General features: G+C 45.0%; 2 protein-coding genes across 2 annotated transcripts; one reads left to right on the top strand and one right to left on the bottom strand.

The window, feature by feature from the left end:
* The first annotated feature begins 1,808 nt into the window (after positions 1–1,808).
* On the top strand, positions 1,809–17,336 carry VDAC2 (voltage dependent anion channel 2). The gene is made up of 10 exons (XM_082854552.1): positions 1,809–1,952; positions 2,157–2,211; positions 3,296–3,364; positions 4,236–4,285; positions 7,438–7,590; positions 7,687–7,739; positions 8,705–8,932; positions 10,243–10,393; positions 13,158–13,215; positions 16,781–17,336. The coding sequence occupies exons 2-10, from the start codon at positions 2,181–2,183 to the stop codon at positions 16,870–16,872; spliced, it is 885 nt and encodes a 294-aa protein (XP_082710678.1). The 5' UTR covers positions 1,809–1,952; positions 2,157–2,180; the 3' UTR covers positions 16,873–17,336.
* A 2,485-nt stretch (positions 17,337–19,821) lies between these two features.
* COMTD1 (catechol-O-methyltransferase domain containing 1) lies at positions 19,822–21,848 on the bottom strand. Its single transcript, XM_082855225.1, has 7 exons — positions 21,699–21,848; positions 21,413–21,540; positions 21,073–21,178; positions 20,865–20,983; positions 20,702–20,756; positions 20,307–20,440; positions 19,822–20,055 (listed from the first exon to the last, which is right to left on the bottom strand). Exons 1-7 carry the CDS (start codon positions 21,790–21,792, stop codon positions 19,903–19,905), a joined length of 789 nt encoding a protein of 262 aa, XP_082711351.1. The 5' UTR covers positions 21,793–21,848; the 3' UTR covers positions 19,822–19,902.
* Positions 21,849–22,492: the final 644 nt, after the last annotated feature.

Raw genomic sequence — 22,492 nt, 5'->3', positions numbered from 1 at the left:
TTATAAGCGGTGGCTGCTACTAATGATATTTCGGTCTAAATGGCTTTGGAGGTAAGCACTCAGATATATTTACTGAATCCAACTTTGAAATAAATTGCCATGATTCTGCTGCTGGTTATTAGATATTGTGTACATTCCTTGGAGTTGTAGAGGGTGAAGGCTCAGATCTGTGTTCTGTGGCACAGTGAAATTCTCTGGGGGTTAAAAATGCTAGATAGTTCACAGGGTGTTAAGCCCTACTGCAGGTAATGAAGGTGGCTGAGCAGAGTCTAGGTTTTTCTGGGAGGTGGTATATTATGCTGCAGTTGTGATGGGATGGCATTCTCTGCCATTAGCCTCACAGTAGCATCAAACATGGCCAGAGCAGACCAGTCCCCTGTGGAACCAGACTGATTTCAGACCAATCTGTCTGAGCTTGAATGAAGGAATTTATCAGTGCTTCTGGTGCTTGAACTTTTAAGAGCAAAGGCTCTTCCCTTCTTCTAACCCTTTGCAATGACTAATCCCAACCATGACTAGGCAAGATTGCTGGCGGGGTTTGCTCGTGGGAGGGAAATCCACCAGGCTGCAGCTTTAATCCGGCTTTGCATTGTGGAAGCCTGTCTAGCTATCCATTTTTCCTGGTTTAGGAGGAGATGGAACCTTGTCAGCATTTGAGCTGAGGTGGCTTTCAGAGCCAGAGTCAGGGGTCAAAAGGCTTTGCGCATAGTCTATGGCCAAATGGTTATTAAAGACCACTTCATCCCATTTAAACCTATAAATAAACTGGGGTACAAAGGGGATAAATCGCTGATAATTGGCGATCGATTCCGGAGCCTAAATTGACTCTATTTCCATCTCAGTAGACGCCTCACTTTTTCTTATTCCCTTGGCTCCCTCACTCTTCCTGCATACCCAGGGAACTTGAGTGCAGCATTCTAATGCTTGGTCAGCATGATTCCTAAATTTTCTAGCAGGCTTGACTCACTAAGACAGCTCCAGTTCCCTGAGTGTGTAAAGCAGTCCCACCTCTAAGCGAGACGGAGGCGTCAGAAAAGGAACCCTAGGGCGTGAGCCGGGGAAGGGGGGCGTGCGGGGCAAGGCGGGGCACCCTGAGACGTGCTCGTCTGTTTAGAGAGCGGCAACCCAAGAGAGACTCTCAGGTCGAGTCCCGCCCTGCATGGCGATTACACGGTGGTGGGAGGCGGACGAAGGAGGGAGTGCGCAAGGGGCGGGAGGTGCGTCTCTGTGCCCCACTCGTTTCTCCCTGGGCCAGGAGAGAGAGACAGTCTTTCAGAAGCGCACGCTGCACTTGCTCAGTGTAGAAGGGGTAACGCTCAGCTGACTCCCTCCTAGACTGGGGATTGGCTCTGCAGGGTGTGCCAAGCACAGGGTGTACGGAACTCTCCGAAGGGAGTTGGAGAGAAGTACTTGACCCGGGGTGCGCGGCGGCGCGCTCAGTCGCGCCCAGTCGCGCCCAGTCGCGCCGAGCCCCGCGCAGGCACGCGCCTGAAGCCCCGCCCCGCCCGTGACGAGCGCGCGCGGGGCCTCTGCCCCATCCCTCGCCCGCGCGTTCCCCTCCACGCTGCCTCCGCCGTTCCCCGCCCCCTCGCCTCAGGGGCTGCCCTCGTAGCTGCCTGACTTGAGGTCCGGCAGCTTCTGCTTTTCCTGCCCCTGCCGAGGGACCGAGGGAGCACACCCAGTGGGCAGCGGTGCTCTCGGAACACGTGGCCATCTCGGAGCAGGTTGGAGTGAGCAGCGGGCGGCGCTGCGGGGACAGGCGCGGTGGGCAGCCCCAGGGGCAGCGGCAGGGTCCTGGCGGGGGGAGGACAGGGTTGCGGCAGGCGGAACGGTGTCTCCTTCACTTCGCCCTCCAGCCGCGGCAGCTGCAGCGGGACGCAGAGCTAGCCGAGCGGCCTCAGCTGCTAGCGGAGCGGCAGCGGTGCCTCCCCCTCCCCCCAGGAGACCACCAGGTACCGCCGCGCCCGCCTCACTCGGACCTTGGGGCCTAGGCCCCGGTGGCCTAGCAGGACGCCTGAGCCGGACTCGGGGTCGGCCCCGACTCCCTAAGATGGCCGCGCTGCCCTGCGGCCCCTCTCCCCTCTGTCTGAGACCCCCTTCTGGTCCCTTGATTCGCCTCTGAGCCCCGCTGACCGCACTTCTTGTCCCTCCCTCAGATCACCTCTCCTCGCGGCCTCGCCATGGCGACCTCCGGACAGACCTGCCCGCGGCGTAAGTAGAGCGATCTCTGCGGGATGGGGCGGCGGTGTCTGGGCAGCCGAAGCCTCCCGACCAGAAAACCGCAGCTTCTTTCCCCCTCTGTCTTCAAGGGCTTGGAAGTTCGCCCCTTTCGGTAGCCATTCCACCGTCTGACTTCCCTGGCTTTGCGGAGGAGGGGCTGGGTGGTTGGATCTCGGATAGCGGGACTGACTAGGCCTGGGGAGCTGGTCTGTGGACGCATTCACGTTCAGCTTTGACGAACTGAGAAGCAGAAAGTTATTAATTATCGGGTTCAGCTTTTGCAGGATTGGATCGGTCACGTTTTTAGAGGAAGTAGTAACCCCCCGTGTGAGGGCGCAAGGTCATTCATTACATGTGCTCCTAAGGGCGTGGACGTGCTATGTAGGATGAATGAGCTGGTGTAACGACCTCAGATTGCTTGCCCTTAAGCCTCACAGCGTGGGCCGAGGACTTGAGTGTCATACTAATATGTTTAAAGTGCATTTGATATTTAGTTGGTGTAGGCGCTTGAGTGAAACATAAATGGCTGTATTTTTTTTTTTATGTTTCAATATTTAAGTTTCAGAAGTATGACCTATCTTTCTCTTTCTACTTCGGAATATTGGTTTTGATCTCCGTGAGGATACTAAAGGTTGAATAGGGGGGAGAGGGACTTGTCTTAGTTTTTAATCTTATCTCATTTGGTTAAATCACATTCCAGTGAATTTTGGCAGGTATATCTGTATGTACAGATATATACGTGTGTATGTGTTTGATTCTTTGTACTAGTCTCATCCTAGGAAGTGAGGCTACAGGCACTGTGTAAATTTAGGAATAGAAAATATTTTTATATATTTTGGAGGGAATTTTCCAAGTTTGTTTAAACACTTAACTGTGATTATCTATTTTAGAAATAAGCCTTTGGTGCTGATACCTCCTTCATGGATCATACTAGACTACAGTGTTATTATAGATTCTAGTGGTATCAAAACTAAGTTGGACTGCTTGGTTTTAAAGGTAGCAGTGGGTCATAAGCTAGTTCTTGGACAGACTGGGAGAACAGGGACGTTAACACTGGAATGTTTCTTCCCACCAGCAATGTGTATTCCTCCATCATATGCTGACCTTGGCAAAGCTGCCAGAGATATATTCAACAAAGGATTTGGTAAGAACTGTTTTAAAAATTTTAGATCTGAAGCGAAAATGTGTGTTTGGATTGCTTAGTGAATTAGTAATTTTTTCAGATTGTAAATATCTTGCTGCAGTAATTCTTCTGTTAGCTACATTTAAGATAACATTTCTTTTAAAAGAGTACTGTAACAATCCACATTTCCCTCCATCCCACATTTCCTCCCTCCATCCCAATTTCCTCCTTTTTTTCATACTTTAGTTCAGGGAATTTACCTTTAAGAAAAAAAACAATTGTGCTTTCATTTCCTTCGGATGTAGTTTAGGCCTTGGTTGACTAGAATTACGATGTTTTACTGCTTTTGCTTTTAAGGTGGTGACTCATAAAGGGTTATGGGTTTCTGCAAATAAATTTGGGTTTTGTTAAAGATTTTGTTCCACACCCCACCCTCCCTATCCTTTAGATTATTTCCCCAGTTGTTCAGATTATTAATTCCAAAGCGAGGTATGCCTTTGAGATAAATGTTCTAAATGCCTGTATCATAATAAACTATTGACTATTCTGATCTTTAAGTTGAATTGATTTTCTGATCTGATGTTTAGGTTTGAAAAGCATGTTTTAATAAATGTTTTGATAAGATGATTTGGAAGCTGTTTTTGAGGGTGGGTGCCAAATACACGCCAACATACTAGGAGAGCTTCATAGAGATGTTCTGTCCTTTACATGTTAGTTTACATAGAATAATTTAATTTGTTTTCATTTAAATATTGTGTATCAACACACATTTTTATCCCCCTCTGAATACGTGAAATGTTTCTGGTTTTTGTTTTTTTAAATGTAGTCAGCTGTTGGTATGCATCTTTTATACAAAAAGATCATTTTGTTCTTTTTTGCTCTCTACTTGAAGGTTTTGGGTTGGTGAAATTGGATGTGAAAACAAAGTCATGCAGTGGCGTGGTGAGTGTTAGTTATTTGATAAGTTCTGACGAGCCTTTATACAATTTTTCAACCCATAAGATAGTCATAACTGAAAGATGTCTACACATTTTATCTTAAAGAAGGAGCAAAAGATAATTTCGTTTTAAGGGAATTTTATCTTGATTGTTTTGGCTTTGGATATGATTTCTGATTTTCATGTGGTCTTTTGCCATATTACTTTGTATGCTCAAGGAACTCAGGAAAGACACTGGTCATGTGGGATTCTGTTTACTTAGTAAGGTTGCAAGCTTAAAGGCAGGGAACCTGTTATACTTTTTTGTAACCCCTTCTTTTAATGCCTGTGGAAAACATTAAGAGTTCTGGGCATAAAAATATTCAGTAACTTAATTTGAGTGTACTAATCGTTTATGTAATGGTCATATTCTAGCAGCCCGCCTTGGGGAAGATTTCCACTTGTATTTTGTGAATTTAGAGAGTCCTAAATTTGAGTATTTTTAAAGAGGTTACTATTTTGATATTTGGATGTCTTGATCTTGCCTAACAAACTCCCTCAAAGAGAGTAAAGTAAAATTTAATTCTGTGTAATTTTTTTCTTCTAAAAGTTTTTGTTTGGGGATTGTTTTGGGGATGGGTATAGTGTGTGCATATTGAATATTATTGGTTATTTTGATAAATTCTTCCTACAGTTGTTAACTCCCTTAGTGCATATAACTGGTATTTATTTAAATTAATCATTTTGTAGTTTCTCAATGCCTAGACTTGGATTTCTGGGGTTTTATATTGGTCGCATCTGTTTTTTGGTTTCTTTGGTCTAAAAGGAAGCCTGAGTATTTAGTGTGGTTGAGTGACTTACTTGCTCAAGGTAACAGGTTACAGAGCAGTGACTTAGTGTTTGTTTTGTGTTCCCTCTCTTAACCTATTGCCCCTTATAAACCACTTGCTGTGTATTTGCTGAAACACAAAAGGCCTTCTAAAAGTAGAAGACTCAATTCTTGTGTTTAAAAAGCTTGCTTGCTGGCTGGAGAGACAAAATAAACTTTAAAGTAGGGAACAGTCAGAGCAGTATATCTAGTACTAGATTGTTTGATAAATCAAAATCTTCGTTGGAAAGGAAAGGCTTATTGTGGATAGGAATTTTATAAAATTAAGCTTAAGAACATGAAGGATATATAAGAGCTTGATTAGATATGGTATGTTTTAATTTACATTTAATGTATGTAATTCAAAAACATGGTACTGATCTTGTAATATGTCCCTGGCCCCAAATAGTCGCAGTCGCATTTCTCACCTGAACTGCAACGATGTCTGGGCCACTGCAGAAGGTAGAAGCCTAAATATCTTGGTGAGGAGTGAAAGGGAGGGTATAAGCTCCACCAGTGGTATCATCTGACCCATTTCTGGTCCCAGATCACAGTGTGATCTTCTTGGTTTTGTGTCTTGAGGACTCCTTGGCATGTACTTGGCATGTATATAAGCTGGCTCAGTCTGTGGGCTGATGGGTGGCAGTGGGTGGGGCCTTAAGAATCATTAATCATTGTCACTCAGGACTAAAAATAGCTACTCATACACATTTGCATTTCAATTATCTGTTAGAACAGGCTCCATATATATTATATTGTTTTAGTAATGCATTCCTGTTGTGTAGAGCATGTGAAAATGTGCAAAGCTTTCAAAGTCTTAGTCCAATTTAATCCTCCAGAAGTAAGTTTTGTTATTACAGTTGAGGTAACTGAGACCCAGAAAAGTGTCTTCCTCAGTGTTACTCATTTAGTAAATGCCAGCCAGAACTGGATGTCAGGACTCCTAATTTCATATCCAGTGTTCTTCCCTAACACAATTTGGTGCTTTTTAGTATGGGCATGAGTGCCAAGCTTTGACTTGAAATTTCTGTTACTGAAAGCATCTAATTTCAGGAGATTGTATATAAGACCTAAAGAATTGAGTCTGTTTCACGGCAGAGCGATAGTTACACAAATGCTCTGTTTTCTAAGTGAAGGATGATTAGTCTTTTCTCCTTTTGATAGAGTTTTTGGTATTTCCTCATTCTGCAGGTATCACAATTTCAGGTCGAAGGCTTTTCTTTATTAGTTCAGATCAGCCATCTTTAAATTTGGCTTTCCAATGGCCTTAAGAGTATAACCATCATTAGCAGTCAGATCGGAACCCTCAAAGGGCATTTTTAACATTTTATCTTGGAAGATTTCAGTTGCTTGCCTGTATACTAAGCTCTGAAAGGTTAGATTTCTGGATTATCTGTAGCAGATTTTGAATTTCAGATAAGCCCTCTCCATATTATGCCTTCCTTTTCAGTTGGTGTGCAATTAGGGATTGGCAAGTTATTTATATTTGCTACAAACATAAGATTATATAGTACATTTCAAATTGATCACTGCATAGGTTGTTTTTTCTACTAATATCATCTGTTGTACAGAGTATAGTTTATATTATGCATGATATAAATCAGTTATAGAGTAAATCTCCTATAATTTCCCTCCCCGTTTTTTTTTTTTTTTTAATGAGAATGTAAAGATGGTTGGGAAGGCATTAAACCTGATGAAGACTCTTTATGTCAGAAACAGAATATTGAGGTTACCAAAGAATTAAAAAAAAAAAATCTTTTGTGGCATAGATTCTTACAGTGGGGTGCTTTCCTTTTAAGGATTTTCAGGAACCATTTCATAGTAAATTGTGTATAAACTCAGATTTTAATGAAGGGGGTCTGTGATTAGCCATACTGACCTATTTAGTGTCTCATTCAATATCAGGCAGACTGGAAGCAGTACTAAAACATCCATCCTCCCCCACTGATTTTTTTTGAATCCCAAATAAAATCACCTTAGCAGAAGTTTCCTTAAAAGTCGTATAGTTTGTTGTTCACTTGAGAATCAGATACAAGTAACTTTTGATCCATTGGTTGGAAATGTCAGCAGTAGTAAGATGTAGTCAGTAACTTACAGGCTAATTTGTCACTGTTGTATATACTCAGTAGCAGAGGGTAGGAGTGTTTGGGAAGCTAGAAAAAAGAGGATTAGTGAAATTATTGTGTTTCAGTGGGGTTTTGTGTGTGTGTGTGTGTGTGTGTGTGTGTGTGTGTGTGTGTGTGTGTAAATTAGGAAGTGGATTCTTCTAGGCTTACGAGAAAGTTCCTGAAGTTTGTCTTGTCTTCTTAGGAATTCTCAACATCTGGTTCATCTAATACAGACACTGGTAAAGTTACCGGGACCTTGGAGACCAAATATAAATGGTGTGAGTATGGTCTGACTTTCACAGAAAAGTGGAACACTGATAATACTCTGGGAACAGAAATCGCTATTGAAGACCAGGTAACATTTGAAAATGTGCTGTAGTATTAATTATTTTATTTTTGTATTTCAAAAAAGAAATAAAGCTGAAAACAAATTCTTTTTCTCTCGAAATAGATTTGTCAAGGTTTGAAACTGACATTTGATACCACCTTTTCACCAAACACGGGGTAAGCATGGCATTTTTATCTGCTTTAAATTGAAAAGCATTCTTCTTTGGTATATTTAAGAAAGGTGCACATTCAGGTGCCTTGTGGTGGTGAATTTCTGTTTCTGCCTTTGGAGCATGAGCAGTATGGTTGTTGACTTGCCTTCAAATATTTGCCTCTTATTGTGACACTAACTTGGGTACCTAACATGTTTTTTATAGGCTTTTGTGACTGATAACCAGTTCTGCAAAGCAGTCTTCCTATGGTGGTGGTGGTCCAGTCGCCCCTTGTGCCTTTTAGTTCATTGAGCCATGTTTTTTTTTTTTACCTCTTATGATTATCTTGCTACCTCTTATACAGGCATACCTTGGAGATATTGCAGGTTTGGTTCCAAACCACTGCAATAAAGTGAATATTGTAAAAAAGCGACTCATACGGATTTTTTGGTTTCCCAGTGCATATAAAAGTTATGTTTACACTATACTGTTGTCTGTTAAGTGTGCAGTAGCATTATGTTGGGGAAAAAAACAGTGTACATACCTTAATTAAAAAATACTTTATTTCTAAAATATACCAACGATCATCTGAGCCTTCACCAAGTCGTAGTAGTAACATCAGAAGATAAGTGACCACAGATCACTGTTAACAAATAAAATAATAATAATAAAGTTTGAAATATTATGAGAACTACCAAAATGTGACAACAGCAACACAAAGTGAACAAATGCTGTTGGAAAAAAACACCCAAACAGATCTGCTTGGTGCAGGATTGCTACAAACCCTCAATTGCTACAAACCCTGCTACAAACAGGTGCAGGGGGGAGGGAAACACAGTAAAGTGAACTGCAGTAAAACAATGAAGTGTGCCTGTACTCCCCAGTTACAGTGAGGTTCATTTAAATCTGTTTTGTGCCCTCTATGCAGAAGTTATGTCTGTAAATCTTTCCCACTGACATCAGTTTTAAGACAGTTTGTTCTTTTTCCAGAAAGAAAAGTGGTAAAATCAAGTCTTCTTACAAGAGGGAATGTATGAACCTTGGTTGTGATGTTGACTTTGATTTTGCTGGACCTGCAATCCACGGTTCAGCAGTCTTTTGTTATGAGGGCTGGCTTGCTGGGTACCAGATGACCTTTGACAGTGCCAAATCAAAGCTGACAAGAAATAACTTTGCAGTGGGCTACAGGACTGGGGACTTCCAGCTACACACTAATGTGTGAGTATTTCTTTTGTGGGATATTATGATGTAGGACCTCAAAGTGGTATTGATGTCTCCTGTCATCTCCTGTGAATCTAAGTACAACCTAAAGGAATTTTCTTAACATAAAAAGATCATCCTTGGGCATTTCTAGAATGCCCTTCAGAAGTGTACAGTAAAAACCATTAGTCTGAGTTTTGGTGCTGAGAGAGTAAATGTTCATTTCACATGAGGCTTGATGTGCTTTGGATTTTTAGAAGAGGCTAAGATGGGAGTTCCCTTGGTGGTCTAGTGGTTAGGATTTGGAGCTTTCATTGCCGTGGCCCGGGTTCTGTCTCCGGTCAGGGAACTGAGATTCCACAAGCTGCATGGTATGGCCAAAAAAAAGAGGCTAAGACATTGCCAAACTCTATGTGCATTCATTTGACTTCATTGTCTGTGATGTGTGAGGTGCTCATTTGATAGGATTACCTAAACTGTATAGAGTTTTTACCTAACCCAAATTAAATGTATATGTAGAAAGGACTTTAAAAGAATTTTTTCCCTTATAAAAATGATGCATTGGTATATAACAGAAGTACAAAGAAGAAAACAAAAATGTTTCATAATCCCACCGTCTAGACATACAATTTTTGTTAGTTGTTAATGCTTTGGTGTTTCATCTTTTTATATGTGTGTATATAAAATACATACCAAAAAGGCTGTTTTTAACCTCCCCCACCTTAATACATTTTGATCATTTTCCTATAGCATTATGTATTCTTAGTGATGGTTAGTGGCTGCATGATAATTTTTATAGATATACCATGATTGATTTGACCAATCCCTGTTTTTGGACATAAGTTGGGAAAAGTCCTTTGATGACATTAAAAAAAATTTTTTTATTTATTTAGTTTTGGCTGTGTTGGGTCTCCGTTGCTGTGCGTGGGCTTTCTCTAATTGCGGTGAGCGGGGGCTGCTCTTCATTTCACTGCGCGAGCTTCTCATCGCGGTGGCTTCTCCTTTCGCGGCACACAGGCTCTAGGTGTGTGGGCTCTAGAGTGCAGGCTCAGTAGTTGTGGCGTATGGGCTTGGCTGCTCCGCAGCATGTGGGATCTTCCTGGACCAGGGCTCGAACCCATGTCCCTTGCATTGGCAGATGGATTCTTAACCACTGCGCCACCAGGGAAGCCCCGAAAAGACCTTGTAAAACTAAAGTTTTCAGTGGAACACTAGAGACCCATGTAAGCAATGGCTTTTATTTAAATGTAATGCTACAGTATCAGCCTTGTGCCTTAGACATTATTACATTGTCTAGTCTAGGTTGACTAATTTAAAATATCTTATAGCAATGATGGGACAGAATTTGGAGGATCAATTTATCAGAAAGTATGTGAAGATCTTGACACTTCAGTAAACCTTGCTTGGACATCAGGAACCAACTGTACTCGCTTTGGCATTGCAGCTAAATATCAGTTGGATCCCACTGCTTCCATTTCTGTGAGTACTGCTGTGGGCTTAGAATGGGATTTTGGTTGTGGGACTTAATCTTTGGGTATATTGGATTGTGTTGAATATTTGAACTGTGGTTCACACAATTCCCAGTTTACACACAGATTGGGACTAGAACTCGGGAATGCTGCTTTTTTTTGTTGAGACAGAGATGTTTGCTATCCAGGCCACAGGAGTTTGTTTAAATTAACTTCAAAAGTTGTTGAAGTAGTGTAGATAATAACTATGAGGGCCAAGCCTGTCCAAGCCCAGGGAAGCCAGTATTTTGGGCCCTGGGCAGTTCGCATTCTGGTTGGAAGGTAATAGTACTTTGTTACTTTGTGTTTGTCTTTAATGGTTTACAAAATATCTTCAGATTTGATCTGAGCAGCCAGTGGTACACATGCTGTTTTGCAAGTGAAGAAACCAAAGCTTGGAGAGAGGAATGACGTAGACCACAGCTAGGGAAGGAAGGAAAGAGAGGTAGGGCCAGGACTGGACTTGCATGTCTTTTGATTTCCCTTCTGTCTAGGGTGACTAGGTAGCTCATCCTGCTTTGCCTGGGACTATCCCAACTTTAGCACTGAAAGTCCTGCATCCCAGGAACTCCCTCCCCTCTATTGTGGGTTGGTTGGGTTGCATGGCCACCCTAGTCCTGTCCTTATAGTCTTTCTGCTATTTCTTCCTTCAGTCATAGTGGATTGTGGTAAGGGGGAGTACAGTGTCTGAGGGTATAGAGTGCTGGCTCCAGTTTCAGGCAGATCAGCAGCTCTTCCTGTGTGTTAGTTGCTTACAGGTCAGGCACCGTATGTACTAGAATGAAAGAGTTAAACCTTCCGTGAGAGTTATTTCTGTTACATAAAGTCATCTTCATTCCTGAGGACGATATGTTTTGATAATTTAGGCAGTTAAGTTTTAGCCCCATTCTTGTTTTAGCTTAGCAGAGTTGTAATCAGAGAGAATGAGAAGCACCCGGAATGCTTTTCCTGTTGGCAAGGCAGTGATTCATTTATTTTTCCCTTCTCTATTTCTGACTACACTGTAGCAGTAAAATCCTCAGGATTCACACAGCACACTGTGCTGCGGTAGCTACATTGCTATTCTCTTCAAATATATGTCTATGGCACCATCACAGGTTTAATGCCAGCAGAAGATGCAGCTCTCTCACAGTCTAAAATGGGAAGGCAGCTTGGGACCTGTGTGCCAGTGAGTGACTTCTGGGGATTAGTTTGGAAAACTATTGAATATTTAGCATGGTCCACCTAAGTAGTGCTGCTGTTACCCTAATCAAGCATCACCCAGGAAGCATTGCATAATGCTCCATTAGTTTCATGGTTGACTCCTAAAATAGTAGGAGCTATTTTATTGTTTGGGGCTCTTAATTTGTTTGGCAAAAGATGGTTGCTAGTGGGGCATTTCTTCCTTAGACAAATAACTCACATGGTCATTGGTGGCTCATGAAGACTTGGCTGTAGTGCCAAGTGAATACAAGTTTTGTTTCTGTGACTTTTGCCTGTATAGTTGGATCATTTCTCTCTCAATTGGGCTGTTTTGATATACATTACAAAAGAGTGTAGACATCAAATCATTTCCAAGTCTGTTTTTTGTTTTTTTTTTTTGCGGTACGCGGGCCTCTCACTGTTGTGGCCTCTCCCGTTACGGAGCACAGGCTCCGGACGCGCAGGCTCAGCGGCCATGGCTCACGGGCCCAGCCGCTCCGCGGCATGTGGGATCTTCCCGGACCGGGGCACCAACCCATGTCCCCTGCATTGGCAGGCGGACTCTCAACCACTGCGCCACCAGGGAATCCCCCAAGTCTGTTTTGATCCCAGAGGCTGTTTGTTACCTTTTTATTACCATAGCACTCAAAATGCTGAAGAGCAAAGTTACCTGACTAGGCAACCTAGGCCATGGAGAGCAGGGTGAGATGCCCCCATTTACAGCCTTAGGCCTCTGGTATGGCTTAAGTGATGTCAGTAGTGGGAGAGAATGGAGCTCGAAGCTTCTCCTGACCATGTCTTCCTCTCCAGGATTCCTTCCAGCCCTTGAAAGTCTGTGACTAAAATCCTAAAATATTAGAATTGTACAAGGAGGGAAGGGGTCTGGATTGGTAAATGATGCCCCTTTGGAACGCCTTCTTAAACACCGTCTAGTTATATACAGCCAAGACTCAAGGGCATTAATGAGAGGTGTGAGAAAGTGAGGTGAAGGAGTTGTAGTCAGTCTCTTTCTTCAGAGGAAGTGCTTGTCATTTGGAGATTTAGAACATGCATGGTTTAAATTCTTTAGGAATACCCCTGAAAGTAGTGTCGTAGTCACAAAATTAAACTATACATACACATGCCATACTTTGAGGGTGGTGTGTGTGTCAATGTCATGTAGTTAGTGAGCCTGGTGAACTTCCATTACCCACATTCTGGTATGGTCTTATGTGCTAGATTAGACTCAACAAGGACAGTTTTTTTTTTGTTTTGTTTTTGTTTTTTAAGGACAGTTTTTATGAGAGTGCTTAGGCTTTTGTGCTATATGGACAGTTTGGGGTCTGTGGACACATCCCAAAAGATTGCAAGAGTTTTGTGTCCTGCTGACAATTTGAATTTAGTGGATGAGGATTAAGTGGCACCTAGTTTTCGCTTAGCTTAATACAATATTAAATTTTATTAACTCTTGTGGAAAAGTGAATGCGTCATAATTGTATGATAGGGAAACACCCAGGGGCTTTGTCCCTCCATTCAAAAATTTGTCTTACATTTGTTTTTGCATTTTATCTTAGGCAAAAGTCAACAATTCTAGTTTAATTGGAGTGGGCTACACTCAGACTCTGAGGCCTGGTAAGTATTAAGGATTGTTCTGATAGTGGTTTCAAAATTAGTTTCATTTCTCAGCTTATTTTTATTTATTTATTTTTTAAATGGAAATTTTTGAGTTTATGCTTTAAAAGGCAGTATTAAGAGAATGAAGACATACCATAGACTGAGAAAAATGTTTGCAAATCATACAAAGGACTTGTACCCATAACATGTAAAGAACTCTTAAAACTCATTAATAACTATGACAAACAACCCAATCAAAAAATGGCAAAAGACTTGCAAAGACATTTATATGAAGACATACAAATAGCTAATTAGCACAGGAAAAGGTGCTCAGTGTCATTAGTCATTAAGTAACTGTACATTAAAACCACAGTGAAATACCACTGCTACCCACTAGAATCGATATAATAAATCATTAGAAAATAACAAGTGTAGATGAAGATAGGGAGAAGTTAGAGCCCTCATACAGTGCTGGCATGCACATAAAATATTACAGACACTTTAGAAAACAGACTGTTAGATTTTTTTTTTAAATAGATCTTTCTTGGAGTATAATTTCTTCATAATACCATGTTAGTTTCTGTTGCACAACAAAGCGAATCAGCCATATGCATACATATCTCCCCATATCCCCTCCCTCTTGAGCCTCCCTCCCATCCTTGCTATCCCACTCCTCTAGGTCATCACAGAGCACTGAGCCGATCTCCCTGTGCTATGCTGCTGCTTCCCACCAGCCAACTGTTTTACATTTGGTAGTGTATATATGTTGAAACTTCTCTCACTTCGTCCCAGCTTCGCCCTCCCACCCCATGTCATCAAGTCCGTTCTCTTATGTCTACCTCTTTATTCCTGCCCTGCAACCAGATTCATCAGTACCATTTTTTCTTTTTTTTTAAGATTCCATATGTATGCTTTAGCATATGGTATTTGTTTTTCTCTTTCTGACTTACTTCACTCTGTATGACAGACTCTAGGTCCATCCACCTCACTGCAAATAACTCAATTTCGTTTCTTTTTATGACTGAGTAATATTCCATTGTATATATGTGCCACATCTTCTTCATCCATTCATCTGTCGATGGACATCTAGGTTGGTTCTATGTCCTGGCTATTGTAAATGGTGCTTGCAGTGAACATTGGGGTGCATGTGTCTGGTTTTCTCAGGGTATATGCCCAGTAGTGGGATTGCTGGGTCATATGGTAGTTCTATTTTTAGTTTTTTAAGGAACCTCCATACTGTCCTCCATAGTGGTTGTATCAATTTACATTCCCACCAACAGTGCAAGAGGGTTCCTTTTTCACCACACCCTTTCCAGCATTGATTGTTTTTAGCTTTTGATAATGGCCATTCTGACCAGTGTGAGGTGATACCTCATTGCAGTTTTGACTTGCTTTTCTCTAATAATTACTGGTGTTGAGCATCTTTTCATGTGCCTCTTGGCCATCTGTATGTCTTCCTTGGTGAAATGTCTATTTAGGTCTTCTGCTCATTTTTTTTTTTTTTTTGCCGTACGCGGGCCTCTCACTGTTGTGGCCTCTCCCGTTACGGAGCACAGGCTCCGGACGCGCAGGCTCAGCGGCCATGGCTCACGGGCCCAGCTGCTCCATGGCATGTGGGATCTTCCCAGACTGGGGCACGAACCCGTGTCCCCTGCATCAGCAGGCGGACTCTCAACCACTGCGCCACCAGGGAAGCGCTCCTCTTCTGCTCATTTTTTAACTGGATTGTTTGTTTTTTTGATATTAAGCTCCATGAGCTGTTTGTGTATTTTGAGGTTAATCCTTTGTTGTTTCAATTGCAGATATTTTCTCCCATTCTGAGGGTTGTCTTTTTGTCCTGTTTATGGTTTCCTTTGCTGCACAAAAAGTTTAATTAAGTCCCATTTGTTTCTTTTTGTTTTTATTTCTGTTACTCTAGGAGGTGGGTCAAAAAAGATCTTGCTGTGGTTTATGTCAAAGAGTGTTTTTCCTCTAAAAGTTTTATAGTGTCTAGTCTTACATTCAAGTCTTTAATCCATTTGGAGTTTATTTTTGTGTATGGTGTTAGGTAGTGTTCTAACTTCATTCTTTTACATGTAGCTGTCCAGTTTTCCCAGCACCACTTATTGAAGAGGCTGTCTTTTCTCCACTGTATGTTCTTGCCTCCTTTGTCATAAATTAGGTGTCAGTATGTGCGTGGGTTTATCTTTGGGCATTCTATCCTGTACCATTGATCTATATTTCTGTTTTTGTGCCAGTACCATACTGTCTTGATTACTGTAGGTTTGTGGTATAGTTTGAAGTTGGGGAGCCTGATTCCTCCAACTCGTTTGTCTTTCTCAAGATTCAGCTGCTGCTTTTCCAAACCTTTCAAGCATACAGAAGAATTGACAGAAAGTACAGTGAACACATGTTTACCTTTTGCCAGTTTTTTATTCCTTTCCTTTTTTTTTTTTATGGTGGGCTGTTTGGAAGTTGCAGCTATCATGACATTTCCCTAAATGCTTCAGCATGCATCTCCTCAGAATAAGAACATTGTCCTGCATAACCACAATACTGTTATCACACCTGAGAAAGTTAACAGTGATTCCATATTATTACTTAATATCCGTTCTCTATTTACTTTCCTCACTTGTACCTGAAATGTCTTGTAGTAATTTTTATTTCTCCAGTCATAGTTCACTCATTGCTTTGGTTGTTTGGTCTCTATAGTCTCATTTACTTTACATAGTATTTTTGAGCCTTGCTGTGTTTTCTGGAGCAGTACTTCTCAAATACCAGTGTGTGCATGAATCACCTTGGGAATCTTATTAAAATACATAGGTCTGGGGCGAGGGGTTCTGACTTTCTAACAAGCTCTTAGGTGATGCCAGTGTTGCTGGTTCTTGAACCACCAGTTGAAGAGCAAGGTTCTAAAGCACTTGGAACTTTTTCCCCAGACTTTTTGACTGTTTTGAAACCTAAAGAAAAGAATGGTACCACGAACACTCATACCTTCCCCACGTTGACCAATTACTAACATTTATTTTGTTTTTATTATCTCTCCATGTCTCTATACATAATCCTTCTTTTCTTTTTTCCCCACATATCCTTATGAATTATTTAAATGTTTTCCAAGCACATAGACACATCAGCCCTAGCATACATATCATGAGAGTAAGACATTTTTAACTGCATCATTATAAAGACATCATAACTATAATACTGTTTTCACAGCTAAGGGAATTAACAGTTTGAAATTATACCTAATATATAGTATATATTTGGATTTCTGCACTTGTCCCAAGTGTCTCTTAATTGTAGCTTTTCCTTTCCAGGATCCAGTTATGGTTGTCATTTAGTCTGGATAGTGTATTGAACATGATTGTATTTTCCAGAGCTGTTTGAGCTTTATTATGAAGTTCTTATGCTCTGGGACTTGATTCCTTCCTTACTGTGGATGTGCAAATGAATTGTCTGGTGTCTCAGATACTCCCAAGCGCCCTCTGGTGGCTGGCACTAGTAGGTCATCTGACAAGCTGAGGAAAAGTGACAGGTTGTGGCGTGACTGCAGACTCCCATGAGGTGTTTCAGGCACTTGATAGTTGTCTGCTTTTGTTTACAGGTGTGAAGCTTACACTGTCTGCTCTGGTAGATGGGAAGAGCATTAATGCTGGAGGCCACAAACTTGGGCTTGCCCTGGAGCTGGAGGCTTAATCCAGCTGAAAGAAACCTCTGGGAATGGACATCAGAAGATTTGGCCTTAATATATTTCCAGTGTGACCAGCAGGCTTCCCCCCCACCCCCACCCAAGAAGGTGATCAAAACAAAGGATGATCTAAACAAGAGCTGTATTTTAAATATTTAGGCAGTTACTTGTTAGCTGGTTTCTAGTTGAATTGGTTATCTATCTAGTTACCAATGCTGCAGTCGTGCAGTCACCTATACATTATTTAAATGTATTTAACTGTTAAATGCGCTACCCACCAATAATGAAATAGACCTTTATGAAAACTGTGCAGTTGTGTGCATGTTTGTTTTTATGTTTCTTTTAACATTGAATATTGCCATTGAATGAGATGGATCAGTGGATGTTTTAAGATGAGGTTAAAATTTTTTGTTAATTTCAACCATCACTAGAATTACTTTTGGTATCCCAAAACATTACAAATTATGAATAAAACAAGTATACATAATTAATGACTCTTAAGTATTTGCAGAGTTAAAAACTTGGCAGCTAGGGTCAAATCTTCCTTGTTTCTAGCTAGTACTTTATTTTTCCAGTGAGCATTTATTTTGCTCTTTTCATGAATCTGTGCCACAGAGTCCTCTGACCCGAGAGTAACTCCATGAGATTTTTAGACTACAATAAAGTAAGAAGATATATGCCTTCATATCTTCAGTTTGTAAATTTGAAAAATTACATTGGATCATCGTGAACTCCAGGAAGAGTTAGCAAGTGATGAAAAAAGAGAAATGAAGGGATGGTGCTGAAGGTTGTATACACCCACCACACCCCTTTGGGTTATTGCTTTGGAAATGATCCAGGCCCTAGTTAGGTAGGATGGGACGAGGTGTAGGGAAAGGGAGTAAGGCGTAGACAGACAGTGTCAATACCCAGAGGGTCTGTAGAATGGAAGTGTATGGGCCCCAGTGAGAGGTCGTTACTCGTTTCTTTTCAGGCAGACACTGAGAAGCTTGGGCCTAAGTTTGTGACCAGAGTGCCTTCAGGCTATGTGGCCATTGGCCTTAATCTGGACTTGAGCTGAATGATAGAAATTAATAGATGATTTGGTTGGAAAAGTAGGAAAGAGGAATTTTGATGGCAGAAGTGTTAGAAAGATACCATCAAAGGTTAGAGAAGGGTTTTGTTGAACAAATTCATAATACTAGATCTGTGGTATAGTTTGAAGTCAGAGAGAACAGATAAGAAAATGTAGTACGTACTTATTACCCAAAAAGTGATACATGCTGAAAATTTCCAGGTCAAGAAGAATCTGATGAGAGATTAGCAACCCAAACAAGCTTTCCATACAGGTGGAATGGGGGGCACAAAGGCCCCTTCTGATCTGTTTGTCCTAAGGGACTGGCTGGAATGGCCCATGGAATAAGACACATAACTTAATGGCAGTAAGTTGGAATTTGAACCAGTTTGTTTGAATCAGGCAGGACCTATTGCTAGGTAAGAAGAAAAACAGGAAAGGGTGTCTGCAAGCTAGGTATGAAAGCAGCTCTTGTGTTTTCAGGATACTTAAGAGTAAAATGGACCTATTCACCCATGTGCTTCTTATATACTTTTATAAGTAGGAGAGAGAAGGATAGTTTACAGCCAGGTTCCTGAGGGTTGTCTGAAATGCAAGTATATATCCCAAATACTGTAGGGTTATGAAAGTTGCCAGCTGTGGGCTCATGGGGCTCCTGTGGCCTTGATATGTTAGAAATTAATAGATGATTAATTTATTAATCAGCAGCCTCCAGGTTCAGTTCCACCACCCAGGCCTAACAGATGGTGGCAAAACCTAATTCTAGGCTGATGCCATTTCTGCCTGAGGCCTGAGGCAGTGTTGGTGGAAAGGACACTTCATATCTGAGCCTGATCTTCATTTGTGGTGTGGAGATAAGATCTTCCTATGGATTGTGGAGGTTTAAACCACAGAGTGAAGCACCTGGCTCCCTCTCCACCTGGGCTCATAGGCTCATAGATGTTTGTGTTGGAAAGCTTAACTTTCTCTTCATCTTCCTCTGGGGAACTTGTTAAAAATTGCCTCCTACCTATTGGCCTGTCTGCTTCACACCTCTGGCCAGTGATCCCACTCAGTGTCTCATGTTCTTCATGGACTTCATGGGGAGGAGAGGATACATACTCCAGTCAACCTTGAGGTCCTCAGGCCTAAATCAAGTGGCCTGGTCTCAGGTGATGTTGACCAGGGCCTCCACTGCAGAGGTGAGGCCAAGCTGACAGTTTTGTGACAACTGGGCAAACGGCCAGCAGAATTGGCGTAACCTACAACACTTACACGGAGCAAGGCCCTTTTCCTGCCATCAGATCCCAGATTGGTCTCCACCGGTTCCAGCTGCACTGAACAGGAACTTTAGTCATTTGCCCTTCTTAGGAAGAGGTGTCAGAGGGAGACCACAGGGGCTCTACCAGGTTTCCAGCCCTCAGGTCCTGTGGAGGCAAATCTCCACAAGGAGCTGGGGTTTCTGACCAACTGCATGTGGGCAGGTCAATTAAAACTTTTTTTTTTTGCGGTACGCGGGCCTCTCACTGTTGTGGCCTCTCCCGTTGCGGAGCACAGGCTCCAGACGCGCAGGCTCAGCGGCCATGGCTCACGGGCCCAGCTGCTCCGTGGCATGTGGGACCTTACCGGACCGGGGTATGAACCCGGGTCCCCTGCATTGGCAGGCGGACTCTCAACCACTGCGCCACCAGGGAAGCCCCAGTTAAAACTTTTGATAATCCTGCTTCCAGTCAGCTGGAAGCTCCTGTGGTCAGGCTACAGCCCTGGTGCCAGAGTGTCCTCAGGAGTGTGCCAGGGAGGGGATGAACATCTGTGGCCTCAAGGCTCCCTTTTGTTGAAGATGTAGCCAGTGCGGGGCCTTCACTCCCTACCCCACTTCAGCACATACGGAGGCTCAGAAGATCGTCGTGTCCCAGGCCTCACTTTATTGTCAGATTTAAAACTCGGTGTCAATGGCTGGGGGTCCCAGGGCCCCTCCCTTGAGGCCACTCGGTAGGGGCCAGCCCTAGATCTTGAAGGCTAAGGTGAGGCCGTCGCCCAGGGGCAGGAGGCTGATGTGGACCCTGGCGTCCCGCAGAATGCGCTCATTCAGGTTTCGCACACACTGGGCCGCCTTGTCCTGCGGTTTAGGCTGCAACACCTCTCCACGCCACAGGACCTGCGGAGGGGCGGGGCATCGTGGGGGCGGGGCCTGGGGGGTGCCTGAGCAGGAGGCGGGGTGAGAGCTGGAGACCCAGGACCTGAGCAGGGGAAAGTGGAAAACCTGGGGACTCAGTTCGAACACCTGGGGGCAGGAGCTTACGTGATTGTACTAGGCGGGGCTCTGGGGCAGGGGGGCGAGGAGGAGCCCAAGGAGAAAACGGACCCAGCTCAAGAGGGTCTTTCTTCTCTCCCGGGGCTGTCCCTTACACTGAGCACAGCGAGGACGCCTCCGGGTCGCAGCAGCTGCAGGCACCGCTCGTAGTAGGCGGTGCAGTTCTCCTTGTCCGCATCCACCACGGCCAAGTCGAAGGTGCCGGCCTCGCCCGCTGCCAGGAGCTCATCTTGCGGGGGAGGGAGGGGCAGATGCAGCTGAGTCCGCAGGCCCCAGCGGCCGGAAGACCCCGCCCAGGCCGGCCCAGGCGCTGTGACCATTCAGGTACTTGAGGGCCCCTGCCTGCCACTCTGCATGTGGCTGCGTACCGGGTGGCGGGGGGGTGGGGGCTGTCATTGCCTAAGCCCGCCCGTTGGACCGGGTCACTACCTCGCGCCGGGTGGTCCCATTTGGGAAATGGCGCCAAGGCCCTTTCCGCTCCGTTGCTCACCCAGGGTCTCCAGAGCGGGTTTCAACCGAAGTTCGATCTTGTGCTCCACCTCGGCCTGCGTGCGAGAGGAGCGGGGTCAGAGTCAGCATGTCCTTTCTCCCGGAGCTGGGAGTGGCCGGGCTCCAGGGGCCCGACGAAGGCCTCAGGTGTGTGGGGCACTCACCTGCCTCCACAGGGGACGTCCCAGCTCCGGGGGCCCTGCGTCCACCTCGCAGGTCACCACGCGCCCGGCCGGGGGCAGCGCTAGGGCCAACGCTAGGGCCGAGTAGCCTGTGAAAGTGCCTGAGGACGTGGACACGGACAGGCTCAGGCCAGAGTGGGGCGACGGCCCGGTGACTCCGGCCCCCAGTGACCCCAGCCGCGTGCCCTACCAAGGTCCAGTGCCTTCTTAGCCTTGATGAGGCGAGCCAGGTTGGCCAAGAGCTGGGCCTGCTCACAGGTCATCATGGAATCCCCCTGCGGCTGCTCCAAGGTCAGCTGCTTGCGGGGAGAAGAGGGTCGCACTAGCCCTGCCAGTCACCCAGCTGAGCCCCAGGTTTAGAGCCCCCAGAGGCGTGGCTGTGGGCGTGGCCCAGGGGCGGACCTTCATGGAACGCCCAACCATGCCTGGCCTGCGCGGACGGGGGCCACCGACCAGCCCAAGGTCACGCAGCCACGTGGGTCCCTCCCGGCCCGAGGTGGGCGCCCGTTCCCGCTTCCGGCCCTGCTGACCAGCCGCAGGCTCCGCAGCGCCGGGTGCTCCCGCATGGAGCGGCTCAGCAGATACTGCCACAGGGGGCTGTCCTCAGGGGGCAGCAGGCGCTTCTCTCGCCGGGATCGCCATGGAGGGAACCATCTCCCTGCCGGGGAGGGGTGGTGCTGGGTCAGGGCCTGGGGCTCCAGGGCGCCAGGGGTGAGCCTCAGCCGCAGCCAGCCTCGCGGGTTCACGGGCTCTGCTCCTGCGTCCGCCCGCCCGCGGGGCCTCTGCCGAGGATGCCGAAGGCCCGGCCCTACTCACCCAGGAAGAGGCCGCTGGCGAAGGCAGCGGCCAGCGCGGCCGAGCCTAGGGCCAGCGCGGCGGGCACAGAGAGCCGGGGCACGGGCTGGGTCATGGTTCGGGCAGGAGGCAGCGGCGTCCAGGTCACTTGCGCTAGGGCTACTGGGACCGCCCTGGGACCCGCGGGCCCTCGCGGCTCCAACTTGCCCGGGCAGTGCCCTCGGAGCCGCGGCCTCGACCACCATCTGGCGGCCTCATGGCCTTACTGCAAGCCCCGCCCAAGTGGGTCAGTCGTCATCTAGTGGCCGCTTTCGGAACTGTGCCGGCGGCTATGCTGCTTCCTCATCGCTACCATTTTTGCTGAGAACCCCCAGGGGCATATGGGTGGGCGAGTAGAACGTCGGTATAACAGGATACTAACAGGTACAAATGATAGAAATTAAAGGAACCCTGGGAGGGACCGAGAGGATCAGGGAGGGCCTCTTGGGGGAGGTCACCAAGGATGTCAAGTTGAAGGAATGTATGTTTGGGGGAGTTGGGGTTTGGGAGCCCTGGGTCAGATCTGGTTGATGGGGTGCTGAGACAACACCCTTAGTTAGAATCATGCTCTTGGGTACCAGCTAGGCTTGGGTGTGAGATCTTGGGCCCATCAGTCTCTGAGCCTCAGTTTCCTTTGTGTAAAACTGGAACCACTGTCCTACTATTAATGGCACCAGATCCCATAGCCTGGCACACAGTAGCTGCTCAAGAAGTGGCAGCTGCTGTTATCATAAGTTGAAGATATCTTGGGGAGGAAAGATCAGAGGGCAGGTGAA

This window comes from Leucopleurus acutus (genome assembly GCF_964270905.1).
Source record: "Leucopleurus acutus genome assembly, chromosome: 14".
Classification (NCBI taxonomy): domain Eukaryota; kingdom Metazoa; phylum Chordata; class Mammalia; order Artiodactyla; family Delphinidae; genus Leucopleurus; species Leucopleurus acutus.
Note: the sequence above shows the minus strand (reverse complement) of the source record. Positions and strands in the feature narration are given on the sequence as shown.

What these genes read in the sequence shown, in the direction of transcription:
- VDAC2 (XM_082854552.1), top strand. Translation starts at nt 2,181, where the DNA reads ATGGCGACCTCCGGACAGACCTGCCCGCGGC. An exon ending in CAAAGTCATGCAGTGGCGTG is followed by an intron (nt 4,286 to 7,437) that starts GTGAGTGTTAGT and finishes TTGTCTTCTTAG; the next exon opens with GAATTCTCAACATCTGGTTC. An exon ending in ACCTTTTCACCAAACACGGG is followed by an intron (nt 7,740 to 8,704) that starts GTAAGCATGGCA and finishes TTCTTTTTCCAG; the next exon opens with AAAGAAAAGTGGTAAAATCA.
- COMTD1 (XM_082855225.1), bottom strand. Translation starts at nt 21,792, where the DNA reads ATGACCCAGCCCGTGCCCCGGCTCTCTGTGCCCGCCGCGCTGGCCCTA. An exon ending in ACCCGCTCTGGAGACCCTGG is followed by an intron (nt 20,441 to 20,701) that starts GTGAGCAACGGA and finishes CTCCCCCGCAAG; the next exon opens with ATGAGCTCCTGGCAGCGGGC. An exon ending in GCGTCCTCGCTGTGCTCAGT is followed by an intron (nt 20,056 to 20,306) that starts GTAAGGGACAGC and finishes GCCCCTCCGCAG; the next exon opens with GTCCTGTGGCGTGGAGAGGT.